At 45.9% G+C, this 21,517-nt stretch overlaps 2 protein-coding genes across 11 annotated transcripts in view; one reads left to right on the top strand and one right to left on the bottom strand.

Moving 5' to 3' along the window:
* Positions 1-497: 497 nt before the first annotated feature.
* Positions 498-5,430, top strand: C4H17orf58 (chromosome 4 C17orf58 homolog). Of its 2 annotated transcripts, none has more exons than XM_038327727.2 (4): positions 498-573; positions 2,377-2,835; positions 2,930-3,121; positions 4,499-5,430. In XM_038327727.2, exons 1-4 carry the CDS (start codon positions 498-500, stop codon positions 4,687-4,689), a joined length of 918 nt encoding a protein of 305 aa, XP_038183655.1. In that variant the 3' UTR covers positions 4,690-5,430. The 2 variants fall into 2 exon arrangements, with proteins under 2 accessions (XP_038183655.1, XP_038183654.1); XM_038327726.2 differs by having other exon boundaries at positions 2,927-3,121.
* Positions 5,431-9,552: 4,122 nt separating this feature from the next.
* Positions 9,553-21,517, bottom strand: part of Bptf (bromodomain PHD finger transcription factor) — a 108,590-nt gene continuing 96,625 nt past the window's right edge. For 7 of the 9 annotated variants that reach the window (XM_038327706.2, XM_038327714.2, XM_038327707.2 and 4 more), the window contains 4 exons: positions 18,639-18,831; positions 17,752-17,836; positions 14,944-15,130; positions 9,553-10,445 (listed from right to left, as the gene is read on the bottom strand). In XM_038327706.2, coding sequence (XP_038183634.1) covers positions 10,409-10,445; positions 14,944-15,130; positions 17,752-17,836; positions 18,639-18,831 — 502 coding nt within the window. In that variant the 3' untranslated portion in view covers positions 9,553-10,408. Of the gene's footprint in view, positions 11,170-14,943; positions 15,131-17,751; positions 17,837-18,638; positions 18,832-19,535; positions 19,710-21,517 lie in introns of all 9 variants that reach the window. The other 2 variants (XM_038327712.2, XM_038327711.2) reach the window with 2 other exon arrangements.

Raw genomic sequence — 21,517 nt, 5'->3', positions numbered from 1 at the left:
CAGTCAAACAGCTTTGCCAAACTTGGTTTGTCTGGCAATCGCCTCACACGTTCTGGAATGCGGTTTTTGTCATCTGGAGTCCCCTCCCCTCCACAAGCCCAAGCTATTCTAAGCCCTGATTTATTTGTTGTTGACTTCATCACTCACTTCCCTTCATCCCGTCCCTTCAGCTCCCTCAAAACCCTCACTCTTCCCTCGCCCTGTCACCTCAGGCCAAGCACACCACCCATCCAAAGCGAGAGCTCAAGGCCGTGGTGTTCTTCGGGCCCACAGATCCCAATCCGGACCACACATCCGACCCTCTTCGGGAAGAGGGCGAGATCCCCGCCACTCGGTTTTGTTTCAATGGTCTGTGCAGCCAGAGATGCCCGTTTCCCCAAAGGCTGCCCCTCATTAGCATGAACGGGGGTGGGGGGGTGTGGAGAAGGGGTGGGGGGAGAGGAAGCGAGCCAAAGCCCTTGCTGCATTTTCCAGCCCTGGGAACCCTGTCTACAAAAATGACAGCTCGAGCCCTCTGGCTTCTCTGTTTGATCATCGGATGGTCCCCCGAAGCCCCGGTGGCGGAAAGAAAAGGTGAGGTCGCTGAAACGCAGCGCCCCAGGGACCGGGAAAAGGGCGCGATGCAGGGCGGGACGAGCCAAGGGTCAGAGCCTGCGGGACAGGCGACTCCGGGTCTGCGTGCGTGCCAGCGAGCAGCGACAAGGGTCTCCCAAGATTTCATGCTCCTTGGCAGCCCTTTCGAAAGGAAAGACGCGGGTTCAGCTGCTGAAATGATCGCGTGCGAGCCAGGCAGGCTGGAGAAAACTTTGCATGTTAAATAGCTGCATCCCAGAGGAGGGAAAGTGTCAAAAGGGGTCGCGGCTCGCTGTGGACAGGCTCTCAGGCTAGTCATGGTGACACAGGCCACCGATGGTGCGATGGTGCGATAGCCGGGGCATCCCGCATCCCGCCCCTCTCCTGCAGCTCCGGTATAGCCTCTGGTGTACCTGAACCTGTGGTATCACACACACACACACACACACACACACACACACACACACACACACACACACACTTAGGCACTCATCACTCTCACACAGGCACAAATCAGGAGTCTCGGTGAGGGGATGTTTTGTTTTGCTTTTGTTAGGATGTTTTATTCATTTCACTATTGTCTGGGAAAAACAGCTTCCACATCTCACGGAACAATTTATTTTAGTTTTTTTTTTCTCCATATGGAAATCGAAGGACTTCAGTGGCATTTAACCCGAATATCAAACCATCTTCCCCATGACAACCCAACAGATGGTAATGTCAGTGGGGAAGCAGTTGAGGTCAACAGTTGACAGTCAGGAGTTGGATAGCTACCAGAACTTTATTTGGCTGTGCACAATGTGCCGGTTTAATGTAGGAAGTTAGAATCAATGGCTTTGCAAAAACACAAAATGTATAACTAGCCATTTCTACTGGGAGAAAGTCGATTTTTCAAGATTTTTCAACTGGCAAGACACGTTGTCAAAGCTGCAAGGGGCAGACCAAGCTCTTTAATGCAAACGGAGAGAAAAGTAGGCTCTGGGATGTGCTTGGCTGGAGGGGCACTGGGAGGTGATATTGTGTAACTGTGCATGGAAAGTTGCCCAGACTTCAAGCTGGCTGAAGTTTGTGCACCAACCTGTGTGCAGAGCTGGGGAAAATCATTAATAACTTAAAAAAAGGTATCTTCGTGGTATTTGGGAGAATTTCTAATGGGGAGGGGTAATAGAGCTAATGTATGTTTTTATACTTAGCCAGGGGTCTTTGCCTCCCAACCAAGCTTTAAAAACCCGTTCTAAGCTGTTGCTTGCTAGTAAGTGGTGTCCAAGAAGCCAGCTAAAAATCCACTCAAATGCTACGCTTGATGCTGAGGGAGAGGACGATGACAGTGTAAACACGGATGGGAAAAACAAATAGCTGTTGTCAGGGGCGCTTAAACAATTAGGAGAAACCTGTAACTCGAGACGTTTCTCCTTGGGGCTTGTTCTTGTTACTTTCTCAACAAACTAGTAAATAGCAAAAAGGTGTGTGTGTGTGTGTGTGTGTGTGTATTGTATTGAAGGGTAAAGACAGAGTTTAATCAATGTTACCCGAAGTATTTAGCTCTAGAATAAATAGAAGACTGTAATTTGAGAAGATTTGGCAAAGTTCCTTAGCTCCATTCTTGGATTTACTTGTTTATTCTTATGATCTTTTGACACCATAGCCCAGGTTGACCTCGAACCTGCAGCCAGCCTCCTGCCGAGGCCTGGTGCTGCTGCAGGCGGTGGTCCGGCCGTGCGGGGCTCCTGCAGGTGCTCGCTCCGAGCTTCCTCAGCTCCAGTCGCGCCTCCCCCGGGCTCACCGCCTCGCTCTCTCCCGCAGCCCCGCCGCCGCACAGAAAGCCAGGCGCCCGGGAGACGCCGGGGCCGCGCGCTCAGCCGCTGCCCGAGTTCGCGCGCCGGTCGCGAGCCGCGGACACTGACCCGCGCGCCTGGCCCGACCCCCGGCGCCGGAAGCCCGCGCCGCCCGCTGACAACCGCGCCGGCTTCCGGGACGCGGCGCGCGCGCCCGCAGGGCTCCCCGGCCCGCGCCCCGTTCAGGCGGAGAACCGCGCGTCCCCGCCCGAGGACGCCCCGCGGCGCGCGCGCTCTCGAGCCCCGCGGCCCCAGGCCTCGCGCGCCGCCGGCCACACCCACCCGAACCGGCCGCGCGCCGCCGCGCAGCCCTCCGGGACCCCACAGGCGCTGCCGCCCGGGGACGCCGAGCTGGAGACCCAGTCCTGCGCGCGCGCCTGCAGCGCAGACGCGGACGAGCACGAGGCCTTCTGCGCCAGCGAGTTTGGTGAGCGCACCCACCCTGCCGGGAACCCGCGCGCCCCTCCCCACCCTGGCGCTAGTTGTAATGCTTTTCTTCAAATCCCGTTTCCCCAAAGTAGCCGTGAACGGAATCGTACACGACGTGGACGTGCTGGGCGCGGGCCTGCGGCTGGTGACTCTACTAGTGGACCCCGACGGGCTGTACAAGTTGAGCCGCCTCTACATCACTCCCGACGGCTTTTTCTTCCGCGTGCACATACTAGCCCTGGACTATTCCAGTTGCCATAAGCCGTGTCCAGAATTTAAGCCTGGTATCGAAACTGATCCAAAAGACCAGCTCATACGTGTCCTTTATTTAGTTATTCGAGACAGGATTTCTCTGTAGCCCTGGCTGTCCTGGAACTCACTTTGTAGACCAGGCTGGCCTCGAACTCACTGAGATCCGCCTGCCTCTGCCCAATGCTGTGATTAAAGGTGTCCTTTATACTGCTGTTGGGGACCTAAATGCTGCAGCGCAGCTTCTCTTGGCCACCACTCCCTCTAAGCGCCACCCCCTCCCCCCAAAGACTAGGAATTGAGCAGGGCCTCACACATGCCAGGCAAGATTGTCTGAGACAGCCTGTTGATATGGAGCCCAGGCTGGCCTCAAACTCATGGCAATCCTCCTGCTTCAATACATGCTGGGTTACTGGTGGGGCTCAATCCCAGCTTTGTGGGACAGTAGTGTAACCAACAGAATTTAGATTACAGCACATTTCAGCTCTCCCATAAATATGAGAAGAGCGATTGGCACAAAACAGGCCAGAATTGGTAGTGTACCCTGCAACTCCAGCACCCAGGAGGGATTTGGGGGCAGGAGGATCAGAACTTCAAGGTCATCCCACCTATATAGAGTTCAAGGTCAGCTTTGGCTAATATAACTCTTCAAAAGGAAGGAAAAAAAAACCATCAAAAAACAATAAATGGTGGGCATGGTGGTGCATGCCTTGAGTCTCTCAGCACTCGGGAGGCAGAGGCAAGTGGATCTACAGAAGTTCGAAGCCAGTTTGGTACCAGGACAGCCAGGACTACACAGATAAACACTACCTCAAAAAATCAACTGGGAACAAACCAAAACAAAACAAAACAAAACAAAAAAAACCAAAACGTCCCAAACACTGATATGTTAACACATAGATTCCTGACAAAATACCATTTTCAAAAGTGACTAAGGGGTTCTACTGCACAGCACTGAGTTGAGAAAGGCCTTTTTGGGGTTGGTGGCAGTGTTGGGGATACCTGTTCTTCATTTCTTCCTAGAGATTTCTGGGCTTTCTTCTTGTAATGTTGGCTGTCTGCAGGTTATCTTTTCTATAGATTTTCCACTTGTTGCCTATAGGTTAGATAAGTTGCCACATGCATAGAGTCAAGCTCAGGGGCTGGAGAGATGGCTTAGTGGTTAAGAACATTGACTGCTCTTCCAGAGGACCTGCTCTTCTAGAGGACCTGGATTCAATTCCCAGCACCCACATGGCAGCTCACACCTGTCTGTAACTTCATGTTCCAGGGGACCTCACACAACACAGACACCTGCAGACAAAACACCAATGAACATAAAATAAAAATAAATTAAAAAAGAATCAAGCTCAGATTTCACAGGTTTCTTGGCATTTAAATGACCTTGTTTCTCTTCGGGTTCTTTTGTTCAGGAAGCCGGTATATTGTGATGGGCCACATCTACCATAAGAGACGGCAGCTCCCTACTGCTCTGCTCCAGGTCCTGAGAGGGCGCCTGCGTCCAGGAGACGGACTGCTCAGGGGTAGCAGCAGCTACGTTAAAAGATTTAACCGAAAACGGGAGTGGCAAGTTCGGGATGCCAGCCACGCTCGGTGCATCTGAACAGATCAACTCGATACTTGTGCATCCCAAGAGCCCTGGAACTCGGCAGTAAGATGGAAAGTTGGTCTGCACATAGTGGAGGTTCTGCTACTTGAAACTGGGCCCACAGCTAGCTACCTTAAGAACTACGTGTGCAGCCTAACTCTGAAGCTGTCACTTTATTTACAAAATGCTGACAGGGTATGCTCCACAGCACAGTGGTAAAGTTACTCATAGCAGTGACAGACAGTGATACACACAGCTCAGACCTGACTTGACCTGCCAGGTCAACAGATCACCACCACTTCGTGTTGCTTTTAAGTTATTTTAATTTAATACATTTTTTCCCAGTAGAAATAGTTCACAAACATTTCTTCAATTTAAATATACAGCTTTGAATAGTATCTATCAAGTGTCAAGCCAGATTTCGTATTTAAAGCATCAAGTTTTGAATTCCACATGAGAGTAAACATCCCCATCAGAATTCATTTACATGTGAAGTGTCAGAGGCGACGCTAAGGTCAGAGCCCAGGCTAAGTATGAAAATTATACATCTCAAGGGCCAATTCAAGCAAAACATCATTCAAAGTGTGTTCTTGATGTACCCCTGTGTACTGTCATGCCTCCTTGCTCCCAATAACCTGTTTTGTGTTAAACTGGCTTCTATTCCAGCATGTTTTCTGGTGTATCTGATGTCATTTTTCTGTTAAGACCCAGTATCACCATTGTGTTTGTAAAGCAGTAAATCTTGCCTTGAAATCAGATCTTGGATGCACCTGGCTTTTTTTTTCCCCACTCACTGATCCTAAACATTGAGAAAAAGCCTTTCTAAACTTCCTTCCCAAACCCTGGAAGCAGTGCTCACTAGTGACAGTTCAAAGGCCAGTGTAGGAGCCATTTGTTTGTTTGCTTCCTTGAGTAAATCACTTTAAACGCGAATACACAAGGACATACTCTACTGTCTTTCAGATGACCAGGCTGTATTTCAGTTAATCACAGAATAAACGCCAAGAATGCACGAATCGCTGGGCAGTGGTCCCAGCACTCGGGAGGCAGAGACAGGCAGATCTCTGTGAGTTCGAGGTCAGTCTGGTCTACAAAGTGAGTTCCAGACAGGCTCCAAAGCTACATGAAACTCTGTCCCAAAAGAGAACATAATGCTTGGGGAGGTGGCGCACGCCTTTAATCTCAGCACCAGAGAAGCAGAGGTAGATGGTCTCTGTGAGTCTGAGGCCAGCCTGGTCTACAGAGTGAGTTCCAGGACAGCCAGGATGGCCTGTTGGGGGAAAGAAAACAGCCATGTGCAGGCATGGTAACAAGGGAAACATTACTAAAATAAAGCTGAGAGGTTCTACTTTATGGCAAAGTATTACTAAGGGACTTCTTTTGTTGTGTTTCTTTTAGTTTTGGGGAAAAGTCACATGCAGCTTTGGATAGTGCTGCTAAAGAGGCCAGATTAGCCCTATACTTAAGGTCATGGGACGAAGGACATTGCAGGCTCCTTGCAACTAACTCTATTACAAACTCCCAGCTAAAGGTCTTTTAGAGAAATTTCCAAAGATAAGACGTGTCTAAATCCATTAAAATCTGTTTTGTTTTTGAATGCTAAGTATGGTAGAGTAAGCCTGTAATGCCAGCCTGGGCTACAGGAGGCTCTGTCCCAGAAAGAGGCAGTGGGAGCTTGAGATTGCACAGATCCTTAGAGGAATGGAGTCCAGCTCCTAGCATTGCTATCAAGTGGCTCGCTCTCAATTCCCTGCATCTCTGGCGTTAGGGCATCTAGCGCCCTCTGATGGCCTCCTTGGGCACCTGCGCTCACACCTCCGAACATACAAACGCCAATGTCAGACTCCGAGGTTCAGTGTACTTGGAGGTCAGGGTTACTGCAGAAAGAGACTACCTGAATAGGAACGAAAGCCATCACTCAAGGCTGGGTCGGCAAGGCAAGGCTAGGAAAGCTCAGTTGCGGTCAGTGGTGGGGCTGGAGACTGGGAAAGGAGGTGGAAAGGAACCCTGGAGATCCCAGGCTAGCAAAAAGGTTGAAGAATCACTTTTTCAACATTCACACAGGACCTTGATTGCAATTTCTAATTTTATAGAAAAAATTTAATGAGAAAATCATTGTTATCTCTAATCCTTTTGTCCCATCGATAGATTCCACCACTCCCAGTACATGGGTCCTTGCTCTAAAGATTAAAGGGCCCTTGTGTTTATGTCCCTTAGTTACCTTCAAGACAAATTCAAAAGCGTCTGTCTTTCAAATTAAGCTGTTACTTCAAGGATTCATGGAGGGGTTTAAGGACACAGTCTCCCTCCCGCTCCTGCCTTTTGGTGTGTGTGATACAAAGTTTTAAATATCATATGGTATTGTGCAGTTCTCTTCTGAACTCATTTAAGGTAATCAAGGGGATGCATGTGCAAGACCTCTTGCCTGCAGCTGACAAGGCGCTCTCGGCTGCTGCGTGGTCTCTTCCAGTCTGAAAAGACAGTATTTTGCTAGGTGAAATTTGCCTGGATCAAGGGGTATCCTAGTCTCAGAAATGTCTTCCTCGAACAACACCAGATGACTTCCCCCCACCCGCCGCCAGTATTCTTGTCCCTGCTCTCTATGGACCTATCAGCCAGCACTTTGCTCAGGAGAGAATGACACTTCCAAGTTCAAGACCCAGCTGGAATCTGCCTCCGCTGGGATGAAAGTGAATCCCAGGGGCTGGAGAGATGGCTCAGCAGTTAAAAACCACTGGCTGCTCTTGCAGAGAACCTGGGTTCAGTTCCCAGCACCCACTTGGTGACTTAGGACCTTAGTAAACTCTAGTTCCAGGGGATCCAATATCCTCTTCTGCCCCCTATGGACAACAGGCACACACCTGGTGCACATACACATACATGCAGGCAAAACATTCATACACACAAAATAAACACAAACACACACATCTTCAACACACACACACACACACGCACACATACATGCACGCATGCACACCGTGAATGTCGTCGATCTGAGTGTGCAGCCACCAGGTTTGGCTCTTACAGCGTGACACAAACGGACGGAGACAGGGCAAGAAGTTTTATTTGCAGATCTTAGGAGGAAGGCTACAAACAGCAACACATTGTCAGGGCTCCTACACAGCACTCCAGGCCACTCCAAATAGAAAAGGCCATTTTGACTGTAGAAACATCTCCAAACGATCACAATTTGGCTGACCTACTGTAGGATAACTAAATACAAACCCTGAAGAATTTGCACAGGAGAAAAAAAGCCTTGCAGACATTATGAAAATATCTCTTATGAAATGGTCTCAAATTGTGAATTTGGAGATGAAGCACAGGAAATGCTAAAAATACTTTTAGCCAGAGAAATCTATCAAAGCCAAGAACATACAGGTTATAGGTGCGAAGCCCAGGCAGAATGTCCTAACATCACCAATGCACATTGGAGCACTCTGGCTGCCCAAGCCAACAGCTTAACGTTTTATTCAGTAGCAGAAGTTCCTCAAATCAGATTCATAGAAAAGCAGCTTTTGAAATAAGAATGTACGATTTTTTCAAAAATTCCTTTTGAAAGACTAAAGCTCTATAGTCTGATAAAATTATAAAATGTCTTTATATGGTGATAGAAATTGCAAAATTCTTTATACCATTAAGTACACAATATGAAATTAACATCTTCCCGGTCTCAGAAATTCACAACCCACCCCCCTTCTGTACAACTTGGCAATGCCAACAGCTACAGAAAATATATCAAACAACAAACCAACCGACCATTGTTTCATTAGAAACTGCACAGAATCCAATGTCAAAAACATTACTTTATTTTTTTTTTTTTAGGATGAAATGTCCTATTTACGTACAAAAAGAATTATTTAGAATTTGCTACAATTTGTAAAAACATAGCAATCTATTGCCTACAGGTAGGAAAGCTCTTGGGGCAACAAGCGTAAGTGATGGAGCCCATACATACCTAGATATATGACTGGATGGGACAGAGTACTATGAGGTGGCTAGATGCAGAATCACTCTTATTAGAATGTAGAATTCTTGCATCAGCACAGTGCTTACAACATGGAACATTTTCTTTTTGTAAACTAAAAGGATAAAATAGCCTGTATTTAACTACTTCCACCTAATAGTTTAAGCAAAAGCTGTTGCCACATTGAGCATTTAGTCGCTTTAGCTGTGAGCATAGGCCAAAGTGACATCTTTATGTACAGAGGGAGTGGGCTTCAAACAGAGCGTGTGAACCCCGAACCTGTACACCTGAGCCTGTAAGGAGGAAGAACTGCCAACTGCTGCCACAGTTTCCTTTTGAGAAACTAAGGGCCGGGGAAGGCTTTGCATAGCAGGGCGACACCAAACAAAGACTTTAAAAACAAACAAACAAACAAACAAACAAACAAACAAACAAAACTAGGTAGATTCTAGAACTCAGCAGGACAAGGCTAATATGGACTAGTGCAAAGTCTAGAACGCCTGCAAAGCTGCACAGCCCAGCTCCGCTGATTTCACGACACGGTGAGCAGCACAAGGGAAGGAGAGGGCGCTGGCAGGAGGCACACACAGAACACACTTGTCTGCTGCCTGCACCCTTCCCAAAGGAGCCCAGCCAAGGTCATCTACACAACCTTCACCCCACAGACAGGGAGCTGCCTAGAATCACAGAAGGTGGGGATGAAGTTGGCTTGTACTGTGTCACGTTCCTGTTCTTAGAGGGATGACCAACTGACACACTAAGAGATTTTCTCTGATGTGATGACAAAGGGTGGGGACCTATGAAGAGAAGGGCTTCTGCTCTACTGGAGAAACTGCCTGGGATTTCTGGTGGCTCTCCCTCTCCCCACAGGGCTTACAAGTAATCATTAGCGCACATTCAAAGAGACCTCCATCTGTGGGAGAAAAATTATCTCCATTTATTTTGATTCATATACATCCATAGTTGAATTTTAATACAAAAAGAAAAAAATTAGAATCTGACAAATGTTTACAAACAAGATACCTTCAAATAGATTTTGCTCACTTAGCCTGGCGCAGAGTGAATGACAGTTTGTACTGGTGCATTCAAGGCAAAGGCGGCTGTAGTCCAGGACCGCTACTTCCCCCAGCCTTTCTGCAAGCGTCATCTGTGTCCACCATGAACAGCAAACTCATTGTTGATTCCCAGTTGTGTGTGCACATGTGTACATAGCAGCTCCTTTCATAGAAAGAAAAGACATCTAGAGGTCGCCTTGTACTTCACCTACAGGAATCATGATAAGATATAGGATGGATACACGTAACCAGGGCTGGATTTTATAAGAAAAAATAATTAGCTGACAAATGAGGGCAGCAATAAAAAAGCGTCTTTTTTTTTTGCAACAATAAATAAATACAGTCAAAAAGTTTTCTGTGAGACTCTAAACAGCTTCTTCACTGAAGAGCAGACGTGGCATTTCCACGGAGTTACACTTGACCCCATAGTATCTTTTTTTTCTTGCTTTTTCTTTTTTTTTTCAATAAACAAAAGTTTCCTGCTTCTGCCACAACAGTAAAGCCATTTGCTCTCGACAAGACAATGGTGCCGTTGACTTTGCTTTTCCTTTGTCCGTTGGACAAAACTGGCCAAGAATACAACTGGACTGTTGTGACCAACAGGAACGAGTCATGGTCAAGTCCTGTCGGGACAGCCTGCCCGACAGCATCTGGCGCTTTAATTAGACAGTGCAGACCACCAGACTCCGTGTCTCGCTCAGGGGACACGCTGAGCTCAAGGAGCTGTAGACTGCAGCTTGTTGTTGTGAGACCTACAGAATACAGAAAGGGGACGATTAGGCACCGTGGGTTCTCAGACAGTGACCCTGATGTGGCGCCGAGGCGGCCGCGCTCTTTCACTCATCCGGGCAGCAACGCTGAGAAAACTGACAATTTAGAAATCTGTAAGCTAGAGTATGAAAACTTTCCACTGTACAGTAAACATGGTAGCTCACTGGAAAAAGCCAATGTTTAAAAATATATAAGTGAATATATATTGTTTATTAAGATAATACCATTTTTAACAAATGGGACAGAGACATTTACAGAGCATCACTGCAGTAAAAGGTGTGTGTGCCTGTCTATTCACAATGGCGCAGGAGATGAAAGGTTGTATTAGACAAGTAGCAATATTAATATCACATTTTCCACCTCAAGTCCACAAAGTCCTCCTCTCTTCACAGTTTCATTCACAGCTTCTGTTAGGAACCACGTTACTGTACAGGAAGCAGGACTAGCTCACAGCGCTCTAGACTGCAATAGCAGGTGAGTACAGCATCCCGAGCAGTCACAATTCTTTAAACACGTCCAACATGGCTGCCAGAATAAAGTTTTTACGTATCTACACATCTGTATTTAACATTAAAAAATTGTATCAACTAGTTTCAACTTTTGGGAGGGGAATTTTGAATTAGGCAATCACGTGGTACAATAAACAGTGACCCCCAACATCCAGTTCTGATTCCAGTTAAAAATTCAGACTAAAGATATCACAATCTGTAAGAAAAGAAAGAACATGGATGGCATAAATGAACCAGAACAAAGTAATGAGAATAATGTGCACACAATAGTGGGGGATCACAAATTAAAAACAGAGGGTATGGTCAGGAGAACAGCAAAAACAGAAGAGGGCTTAAGGACTGCCCGCTCTGCACCTGCCTTAAACTGGGCGAAGAGAAGCCTGGAGAGCAGAGAGCGGCAACACAACAGTAAGCTGCCTCTGCACGACTCTATATGGTGAATGCACTCGGACAGAATTGAGCCAACTTCTAAATTCATCTCTGGTGTTCTTAACTGCACACCAATGCTTCACTATACAGAAAGCCAAAGAAGCAACTTGGTGTCAAGATGTCATAGTGGTCCCTTAGGTCTGAGGGTGCAGGTCAGTTTTACTATGTGTACTTAACGAAACCCTGGGTTTGATAACATACACACCACACCTTGTAGGTTGCTAAGCTTCTTTCTATCTTCTTCAAATCCTTTTATTTTGCTACAAGGCCCAGGACTATCAAGCCTTTCCTCCTCCTTCACCCTCCCCTCTGCTCTGCCTACGGAATGCTGGGATAAAGGCATCCTCCTCCATTTGGTAGCTGCACTTCTCATTCCTTAGAACTTTATTTTGCTTTGAGAAGCGCGCTCACCTAGCCACCCTCCCACCTCGCTCTTCAAGCCCATTCTATCTTCCAATAATATCTCCTTCGGCTGATTTGAGACAGAGAAGCCCCTGTGACTCTGGAGCTTTCTCTGCAGCACCTAGATGTTTCTGAGAGTATTTGCTGCCCCCCCCCCCTTGTTTAACTTAGTGTTAAGCTTTCTGGATTTGAACTAGTTATCTCATGTCTAAACCCTTTGCTCTCTCTAGACATTCCTATCTCAGGCATATTCCATTGTGGTCTACTGATCTGAACATTTGTCAACACATACTGGCCATAAAAATGTCACTGTAGGTTTCAGGCATTCTTGATTGGTTGCTGGGATCTCTTGTTTCTTGGACTCAAAGGCCTGTTTTTTTTTTCCCCTTTGCTTTTTGAGATAGCGTCTCACTCTGTACGTAGCTGCTGAGATTAAAGACATGTGCCACCAAGGCGGGAGTCATCATGCCAGGCACTAAAGGTCCTTTCTCTTTCTCTCTCTCTTTTGATTTTTCAAGACAGGGTTTCTCTGTGTGGCCCTGGCTGTCCTGGAACTCACTCTATATATCAGGCTGGTCTCGAACTCAGATCCACCTGCCTCTTTCTCTGCCTCCCAAGTGCTGGGATTGAAGGTGTGTGCCACCACTGCCTGGCTAGATCTTGTTCCTTGTGTGTTTATCTCTGCTAGAGCACACACCTGGCAGTAGTAACTCAGGAGGCCCCTTTCACACACCATTAACAAGGGTCCTGCTTTCACTATGTCCCATCAACCCATCTGGACACATGCAAACTGACCACATTTCCTGAGGAGCTGGGATTTCGCCTCCCCTTCCAAAGACGAACAGCAGGCTAATCCTGCCCTGCTCTGGCATTTACAAGCTTTACTACACTCTTCCATCTGTCCTCCCGCCCTGGCGTACTAGCTAGCAGTGTTCCTCTTTCTCCCCATAAGGATGCAAACCACGTTACTGAGGGTCCTCACTACCAGCATCCCTGTGGCAGCATGGGGGGTTTTTGATGGCTGTGCTCACTCAATGAAGGATGGTGCTGAATGCTTTACTTCTCAACAGAATCTTTTGGTCATCTCTATTGTCTCCTCTGTCTAGACGTCTCACTGAGTTCTGTCTCCTCTGTCTAGACGTCTCACTGAGTTTCAAGTACAGCAACATTTTTATTTCATAATTCTCCTGATGAGCTTTCAGCACTTAACAATTTTGTCTTTTCCTAATTTTACTATCTTAGGTTTACTTACTCCCAATAATCTATTTTCTAGGATAAAAGTGCAGTGTGCTTGACATAGAGGTGTGTTCTGTCTGTAAAAAGTTGTTGTTCTTTCTGGACTATATTTTTCTTCTCCACTGTGGACTTTCGCTTCACTAATGCCTTCCCTGCACGTCTGGCTGCTCCTGGGTGTCTGTTAATCTTCAAGAGGTATCACCAGATGGGCAGTTACTTCTCTGCTATTTGAGACAGGAACTTGCTAGGTCTCCAACTTGTAATTCTCACTTTAGATGAAGAATGAATTTTTCAGCATTCCCTGTGACATTCTGGGGATGGTTCATTCTTTCTCATGGAGGCAGGCCTGCCCAGCAGAGTTTGGTAAGAGTTCTTCTGACTTCCATGTGCTAGATGCCAGCACTATTTCCAATACAGTTGCATGGATCTTAGGTTACTTCTTTGTTTTTCTATTAAATGTTTGAATTTACACATGTGGGTTCTCTGGGCAGTATGCCAGGACCTCTCCTTAGTCCTCTAGAAGAATCCGGATGAGGTCTGCACTGGATTCATGGACTTTTTTTTTTTCCCATCTGCTCACTATTGATGAGATTTCGGTGAACTCTGCTATTAGCTTTTACAATGTTCCTCTACTATACATGTTCCAACACTCTGTCTAATGTTCAGCTCTTGCTATAGGAGAAGAAAGACAAAACAGCCCCAGGACCTTCTGCAGAGGGAGACTACAAGGCAGAACACCGCATCAGTGTGTGCAACTGTGAGTGACCCCAGAATGCATGCTAGCGCTCTGTCACATAGTTTCACCCGGGGCCCCACAGCACTGACTCTGATACTTGGAATGGAATCTTTTAGGAATGCCTTAGATAATATATGCCCAGGCCCCGACCCACCCAAGGTCTCCATGACCTGAATGTCTGTGACTGATCCAGCGGTGGGTGGCATGGAGAATGAGGATTCCTAAGGCCACAGAATGTAGCAGTGATACAGCTGGCACCACTGGAGAGGCACCAAGCCTCTAGAGGAGGAAGAACTTGAGATGGGAGTTGCAGTTGAGAGAAAGAGCAGGAAGGTCACAGTAACAAAATTTCATGCAAATTTGCTACAGTGTTTTTATGATTTAGAAAAATTCTGAGAGGGGCTGTAGAGATGGCTCAGCTCTTCCAGAGGCCCTGAGTTCAGTTCCCAGCAACTACTAGTGGCTCACAACCATCCACGATGAGATCTTGTGCCCTCTTCTAGAGAGCAGGCAGACATGCAGGCAGGGCACTGTATATATAATTAAAGTAACAAACAAACAAACAAAACTAGAAAAGAAAAACTCTGAGAACCTAGGGTCTAGTATAATATAGAAAAAACACCCAGAAAACCATCATTTGATGACTTCTAAGATACAGGACACATAACTTAGGGAAAGTGTATAAAGCCCTCTTGTGGATTTTTCCTTGGGTGGCTCAAGGGTGGGGGCAGAGCCCTCCCTCCCTGTTCATCACAGGTCCTGCAGACAGACTCCCATGGACAGCATTTCACAAAGTGACTTCATTTTAATCACAATAGACACAGGGCTTTCTCAGTAATGACCTGCTTCCATCCTGAAGAGTAGGTCATAAATGCCATCCTTTTTTTTTTGTTTGTTTGTTTGTTGAGACAGGTTTTACTATATAGCCCTGGCTGGCCTTGAACTCTCTATGTAGACCAGGCTGGACTCAAACTCACCAACTCCTTTGACTCCGGAGTGCTGGGATTAGAGTTGAGCATTGCCAAGCCTAGCATAATGTTGTAGTCTTGACTTTGTAGGAATAGTATTTTTTTATTTGAAGAAACAAACTTACCATGAACACTTCACTGGCCAATCCTTCAATAAGACAATACAGAGCTTCGTCAGAACACTGACACCCACGCTTACCTGCTAGCCTTGAATCCTTTTAGTTTCTGTACAAAGAATGACTCAAGGACTTCTGCACACTGGTAAAAGGGGGAGTCATTGGGATTGTAGTAACGGCAGTTATCAAAAATTTTGGTCATATCTGCCACGAACTCTGTCAGCTTTTCATAATACCGTTTTTGTATTCTTTCTTCCATGGTGGCAAGGTCTTAAAAACACAAAACACAAAATATTTTCAAAGTTTTAAGATTTTCCCAATGAGATCATGTCCTGCAGCTCTCATGAACTCAACATGCGTGTTTACTTCGAATCCCACATCTGGAGGACAGTGGCAAGGGTTGGGGCTGGAGAGATGGCTCAGAGGTTAAGAGCATTGTCTGCTCTCCCAAAGATCCTGAGTTCAATTCCCAGCAACCACATGGTGGCTCACAACCATCTGTAATGGGGTCTGGTGCCCTCTTCTGGCCTGCAGGCATACATACAGACAGAATATTGCATACATAACAAATAAATAAAATAAATATTTTAAAAAAAATAATAGGCAAGGGTGCCTCATACTGCTCAATACTGGTTCTGCTTTGGGTTCTAAGATATTCATCCTGGCTGCTCCTAAGAAGGTGCTTTCATTTGTAGCTTTCATTCAACTGCGCCCCCCCCCCCCCCCCCCGTTTGTTTGATACAGGGTTTCTCTGTATAGCCTGGCATCCTGGAACTTGCTCTGTAGACCATGCTGGCCTTGAACTCAGAAAGATCCACCTGCCTCTGCTTCCCTAGAGCTGGGATTAAAGGCGTGCATCACTACCATCCAGCAGAAATTGTCTTTACCTACAGGGTTTCTCTGTGTAGTCTTGGTTGTTCTGGTACTCACTCTGTAGACCAGTCAAGCCTCAAACTCACAGAGATCCACCTAAAGGTGTGTGTTACCACCGGGGCTTATCTTTATCTTTCATAGTACAGTAAAATAGCAAACACAAACAACTTTGCATATTGACTAAGGTTAATTAAAATTTGAGGTATGAACACCACACTGATGCACTGAGCTCTCTAAGCAGCCTACCATTTTAACATTAGTCTACGTCATCTAGACATTTTTACACACCTTTATGAACTTTTAGTAAATATATAATTGCCTCTGGGAATGATGGTACACACCAGTAATTCCAGCACCCAGGGGGCTGAGGCAGGAAGATTACATGTTCCAGGGCATCCAGGACTACAGAGTGAGACCTCATTTTAAAACAAAAAGGGATTAGAGATGACAGGAATATGATGTGTTATTGCTTAAAACCTAGACAGACGGCAGCTTTCACTTCTCCCAACAATGACTTGCAGGTCTGCATTTCTTTGACATGGCTAAGAACAGATGCATATGACGCTAAGCTGACATTAACAACAGCAGAAGGAAGGACACTGGAAAGCACCCTGGCTCTTTAAAAGTGAACCTGAGGAGCAGTGGCTCACGTCTACCAGTCCACCACTTGGAGCTGACTGCTCTGTGGGAGATCAAAGCCAAGATGGGCTACAGAATGAAATATCTCAAAAAATTACAAGATAAAAATAATTTTATTTTTTTAATTTTTATTTATTTATTTATTATGTATACAATATTCCTTCCCTGTATGCTTGCATGCCAGAAGAGGGCACCAGATCTCATTATAGATGGTTGTGAGCCACCATGTGGTTGATGGGAATTGAACTCAGGACCTCTGGAAGAGCAATCAGTGCTCTTAACCTCTGAGCCATCTCTCCAGCCCCGACAAAAATAGTTTTAAAAGTTGAAGCTGGCTAATAAATTAAGAACAAATCACTTCGAAAGCACCATGTATGTGTGCTGAGTGAGGGAGTTGGATCCCCCTGTGCTACAGATGGAGCTAACCACCATGTATCTATCTGGGTGTTGGGACTCAATCCCGGGCCTGTTGGCAGAGCAGCCAGCTGTCCTATACCCTTTGGGCCATCTCTCCAGCTCGAGCACATTCAACCGCTGAGCCACACGAAGGCATCAGAATCACTGTTCTGAAGACACCAAACAGGGAACGGGCATCACCAACTGTCCCAGGCCTCTAAGTTTGAAAGGCGAACACTCTACCTGAGCTGTTTGCTCAGCCCCCAGATGGATTTAACGAATCTTCCTTCCCATCCGCTTCATGTTCTCCCTTCTTCTAAGGACACAATTCTTCTATCAGCTAGAGGGAATGCTTCAATGGTTTGGAAATTTTTCTGCTTTTTTAAAACTTCTTCAGCTGGCATATTATTCTGAAATCAACTGCACACAGCTGCCCCTTCTTGTATGACTGTTTTCCCTCCTGGGAAAGGCTGTACATTCCCTTGGCTTCCCCCTGGTGGTTGTTGATCTGCTTGTCCATCAGGCCAGGTTCCCTGACTCCACCCATTGTTTGCAGAGCTGCAGAACCCTGCTCATACACGGTGTGACTCAGTGACTCCTGAACTGGCAGTTTACTGCATTTCCAGCATTATGCCAGGACAAACACTGCTGCCATGAATATGCTCTGTTCCCATGTTAAGCCGCTAGCTTAAAGGCATTCACATGTAAATTTTAATAGACATTCCCAGATGGTGGTGGTGGTGCCTTCCTGTAACCGCAGCACTTCAGAGGCGCAGGCAGGAGGAGTCAGAGTCAGCCTGAACTAAGAGTGCCTAGGAAACCTAGCTTCAGAAGCTACCTCTAGTGACCATCCAAAGTGACCTATACAGTTTACACTGTCACCTGCATGCCCAAGATACTCTCCTGATGTATCAGCATCATGGATGATAAAATGCTGCCCATGACTCCTGAGAAACACGTTCCTGTTCAGCTCAAGCACTTACCCATCGGTTCTTTAATAACACCGTAGTAATCTGGTGCATCACTGGGGTCTACCGGCTCAAGGAAAGGCCAAGCCATTTTATGGGCCTACAATAAAGAACAAGTGTCATTACTGTCAGCAGAAGTACATTTTACACACACACACACACACACACACACACACACACACACACACACACACACTTCAGCTGACTCCCTGGATCAACAAAGGAAATTGTTTATACAGGTGACTCAGATGGTAGTCACAAATTTTCTTAAGTGAGCATGATTTAGTCACAGTCCTCAAAGGTGGCTCTGATCTGAGGCCCTTGGAGACAGGTATGGGACACCAGCAAGAAAGTCATGCAATCTACACTCTGTACACTCTGGCTCCTACATGATGAGCTGCCAGCTGAGGAATGCTCGCACAGCAATCCCTGCAGTGACTAGGGTGGACAGGTTTGAAGTGTGCAGTGATGACACTGCCGGTAATGAGGTGGCAGACATAGCTGTTAAGCAGCCAGGAACTGGGACTGACTTGACAGTTCTGACTCTGTGACCATGGTTCTGCAGAGATTTATCCAATTCCAATGTCCTGTTTTGACTCATCTCTAACACTCCCAATTTTCCCTATTCTTTCATTTCAGTGAGAGAACAACCAGACTTGAATCAAACTGTTTTCCCGTCTGTGCCTCCGACTCTCTAGCGTTAGACAAGCACCAGCAGAGATGAGGCCTTCAGGATCTTCGCGTCACTGAGCGCACGAAGTGCACTTTGTCTGGCCCTTCACCGAGTGCTGGGAGACAGCCAGTGTGCTCACTGGAGGATGAAAAGTTCAGTCCCTAGGCATGTCCTCACAGTCTGGTGGGTTTAGTTTCCTCTTCGGATGCCACACTTGGCAGCCTCTCACCTGTAAGGAGCGCAGCACCCTCTTCAAGCCCTCATAATCTTTCTCTGTCAGTGGTGTGAGCACTGTCATGGCATCCTCTGTTGACTGGCACTGTGGACAGACATACTCATCAATGAGCTCTGCCTCACTCTGCAAGATGCCAACACAGCGCCCGTGGTACCAATTCTGACATCGATCACAGCCAATATAAAATCTGCAAGATCCAAAATGGAAATGTGAGGCCAGAAAGAATGGGCTACCTCTGCTTAGAATTTACCTCTAAATACCACCATGCAATGAAAATTGGCTAACCCCTGGGATATAAAATAACTTCAGTATTATGGTGTTTTACTACTCTTGAGACTGACGTTCCAATGTGTTAACCAAGTACTTTAGATGTTAAGAACAATAGCAAACATGTATTAAAGTACTAAGTAATACTAAAGAACCAATTTGAAGAAAAATGTAAAACATTTGATTGATTTTAAGCTTAAAATAGGGCAAAAAAAAAATCTTTCAAATAGTCCCATATCAAATAAAAGTTAAAAGCTCCGTGAGCTAGTAGCAGCCACAGCTTATCCCAAAGGGTGCTTCTCTAGCCTGTAACTGCGCACCACTTCAGACAAGGGGAATCCCACAGTCAGCTGTTAGCAGCACATTACTTTCTATTACATACTGAAGAATCAGAATCAAATCTACTGTTATAACCACATTTCCCCCAATGCAACTCAATCATTCACTAGGAAGCAACATACATTTTGAAGGAGAGAGAAAGAAGGAAAGAGAAAAAAACTGGAAAGTCTTTGTAGATAGGTGTATAACACACAGCAGAGAGGCCCTGCTTTTCATTTTCAGATTAAGGACCAGTTGAGCAATGCGGCTTCCTGAATTGTCAAACAGATGCTCTTATCAACTCACTGTGACTCATCATAAGGTGTCCTGCAGATACAGTACAATTCCTCACTGCTGCCCTCTTGTGCCCGCTTACAATCATTACAGATGTACACATCCATTTTCTTAGCCTCCTTTTCTGTGATGCCAACACATTCTCCATGATACCAGTTAGTACAAAGATCACAGCCAATATAGAACCTAAAAGTATTCACAATGAAATGACAATGTAGTTGTCATTTTGAGCTGCATGGCATGTAAATCTGTCTTCCCTACCCTGATTCACTTTCTTATAGGGTCATTTCTGCAATGAGTCAGCTAAACCCTCTAAATTCAACCATTCTAGTGGCAAACTACAGCACCTGACACTGCACCAGGGGGACACGTCGCCACTCACATCCATTTCAGCAAGCACACTGTTTAGTGAAATATGCGTCTTTAAAACATACTGGAATTTGAAAAAAAAATTAACAACACACCAATGGTAATGGCTTCCTCTTAATGAATGTGTGTGAAATTGTAACAGGCACAAAAACCAAAGCCAAAGAATCAAAGACTTACATCTGTCAAACCTATTCTACAGACGCCATTTCAATATCAGGGCTATTTCTTAGATAGGTTTGAAAATGTATCTCACAATTTACAATTGGAAATGAAGCAAAGCGCAAACACAAGGAGAAGTTACAGTAAAGGAACATGCAGGCCAGCCAGGTGGGGAGGACAAATGGTCAAACGTGATGTGAAGAGAGCCAGGAGAGGTCCATGTATGCAGTCATCCCTGTTTCCTGAGTTTGGCAAGGGGAGTGTGTGTGAAGAGGGAGGGAAAGGAGCCCAGGCGCTGTGCAGGGCTGCATTCGCTCTCAGGCTACCAGGCTGGCCTGGCTACCACTGGTAGGTACCCTTCCACTCTACCAAGTTAACCGAGAGGAACGCCTCAGACTGTGCGGAGTAACACACAGTGAGATGCCAGCCGATTCCCAGGGACCCTTGCTTCTGAACCACGACTCCCACATGCCCCGCCTCAGGTGCGGACCTGCTGAGGCCCTGTAAATATTGCCTCTTTAGGTACTACGTGCTCTGGAAGGAACTTCAGGACCTGAGTTTCAGTTTTTAGTAACCCTCCTTAGAAGCTCGTGACTCAATGCTCAAACCAGGCTGGTTTGGTCTGAGAACACAAAGCACTGATAAAATACCAGTTACTCCAACTGTGACAGGGAGTGAATGAATCTGCTATGTTGAAATGTTAATGGCAAACTAAAAAAAAAAAAAAAAAGTGAAATAGCCACAAAATAATGGGCAGTCTCAATTGAACGAGCACATGTACATGTGTACCTCATTTTAAGCAACATCAGTATCCCAAGAAGGTTGCTTCAAAATGTTCTTCTGTGGACTGAAGACTTTTGTCATCTCAAAGCTGATTTAAATAAAGTTCCCTATCCTCACAGTGCTTCAGGAATCCTAGCGTGTTTTACTTAAAGTGAGGCACACATACGTGTGCTAATTACAGTGGGAAATGAGTTCACAGGCGCCGCTCCTTACATGATGAACGATCACCAACGAGGGACACACACGAAGTGAAGACGCTTACACTCTGCTGCTCCCAGCAAAGTCTCCCTGAGACTTCTGCAAACTGATGGGGCTTTAGGCTGAGCCACTGGAGTAGATTCGGTGTCATCACACACAGACAGTAAAAATTTCTAATGCTAAATCTGTTTTTTAAAGCACAATTAAACTTTTGGTACTGTAAAATACTGGCCTATATTTTGCATGTTCCAGACAGAATTAAAAGAAAAAAAAGGAACAGGAAAATATATTTATGGACTAATTTCTAAAATCTCATTTATGTCACCAAAAACAAGCCATAACTGTCAAAAACAGCTTACAATTGCTGTGCTCATAAATTTTTGAGTTTCAAACTCACAAAGTGCATAAAAGAAACACTTTATGTATGCTTTTTGCTTTTCTTTCAATAAGAGTGGAAACAGACAAAAATTTTTTTTTTAAGTAAA

Source organism: Arvicola amphibius, chromosome 4, assembly GCF_903992535.2.
Source record: "Arvicola amphibius chromosome 4, mArvAmp1.2, whole genome shotgun sequence".
Classification (NCBI taxonomy): Eukaryota; Metazoa; Chordata; class Mammalia; order Rodentia; family Cricetidae; genus Arvicola; species Arvicola amphibius.
This window is presented reverse-complemented; position numbering and strand designations above follow the sequence as displayed.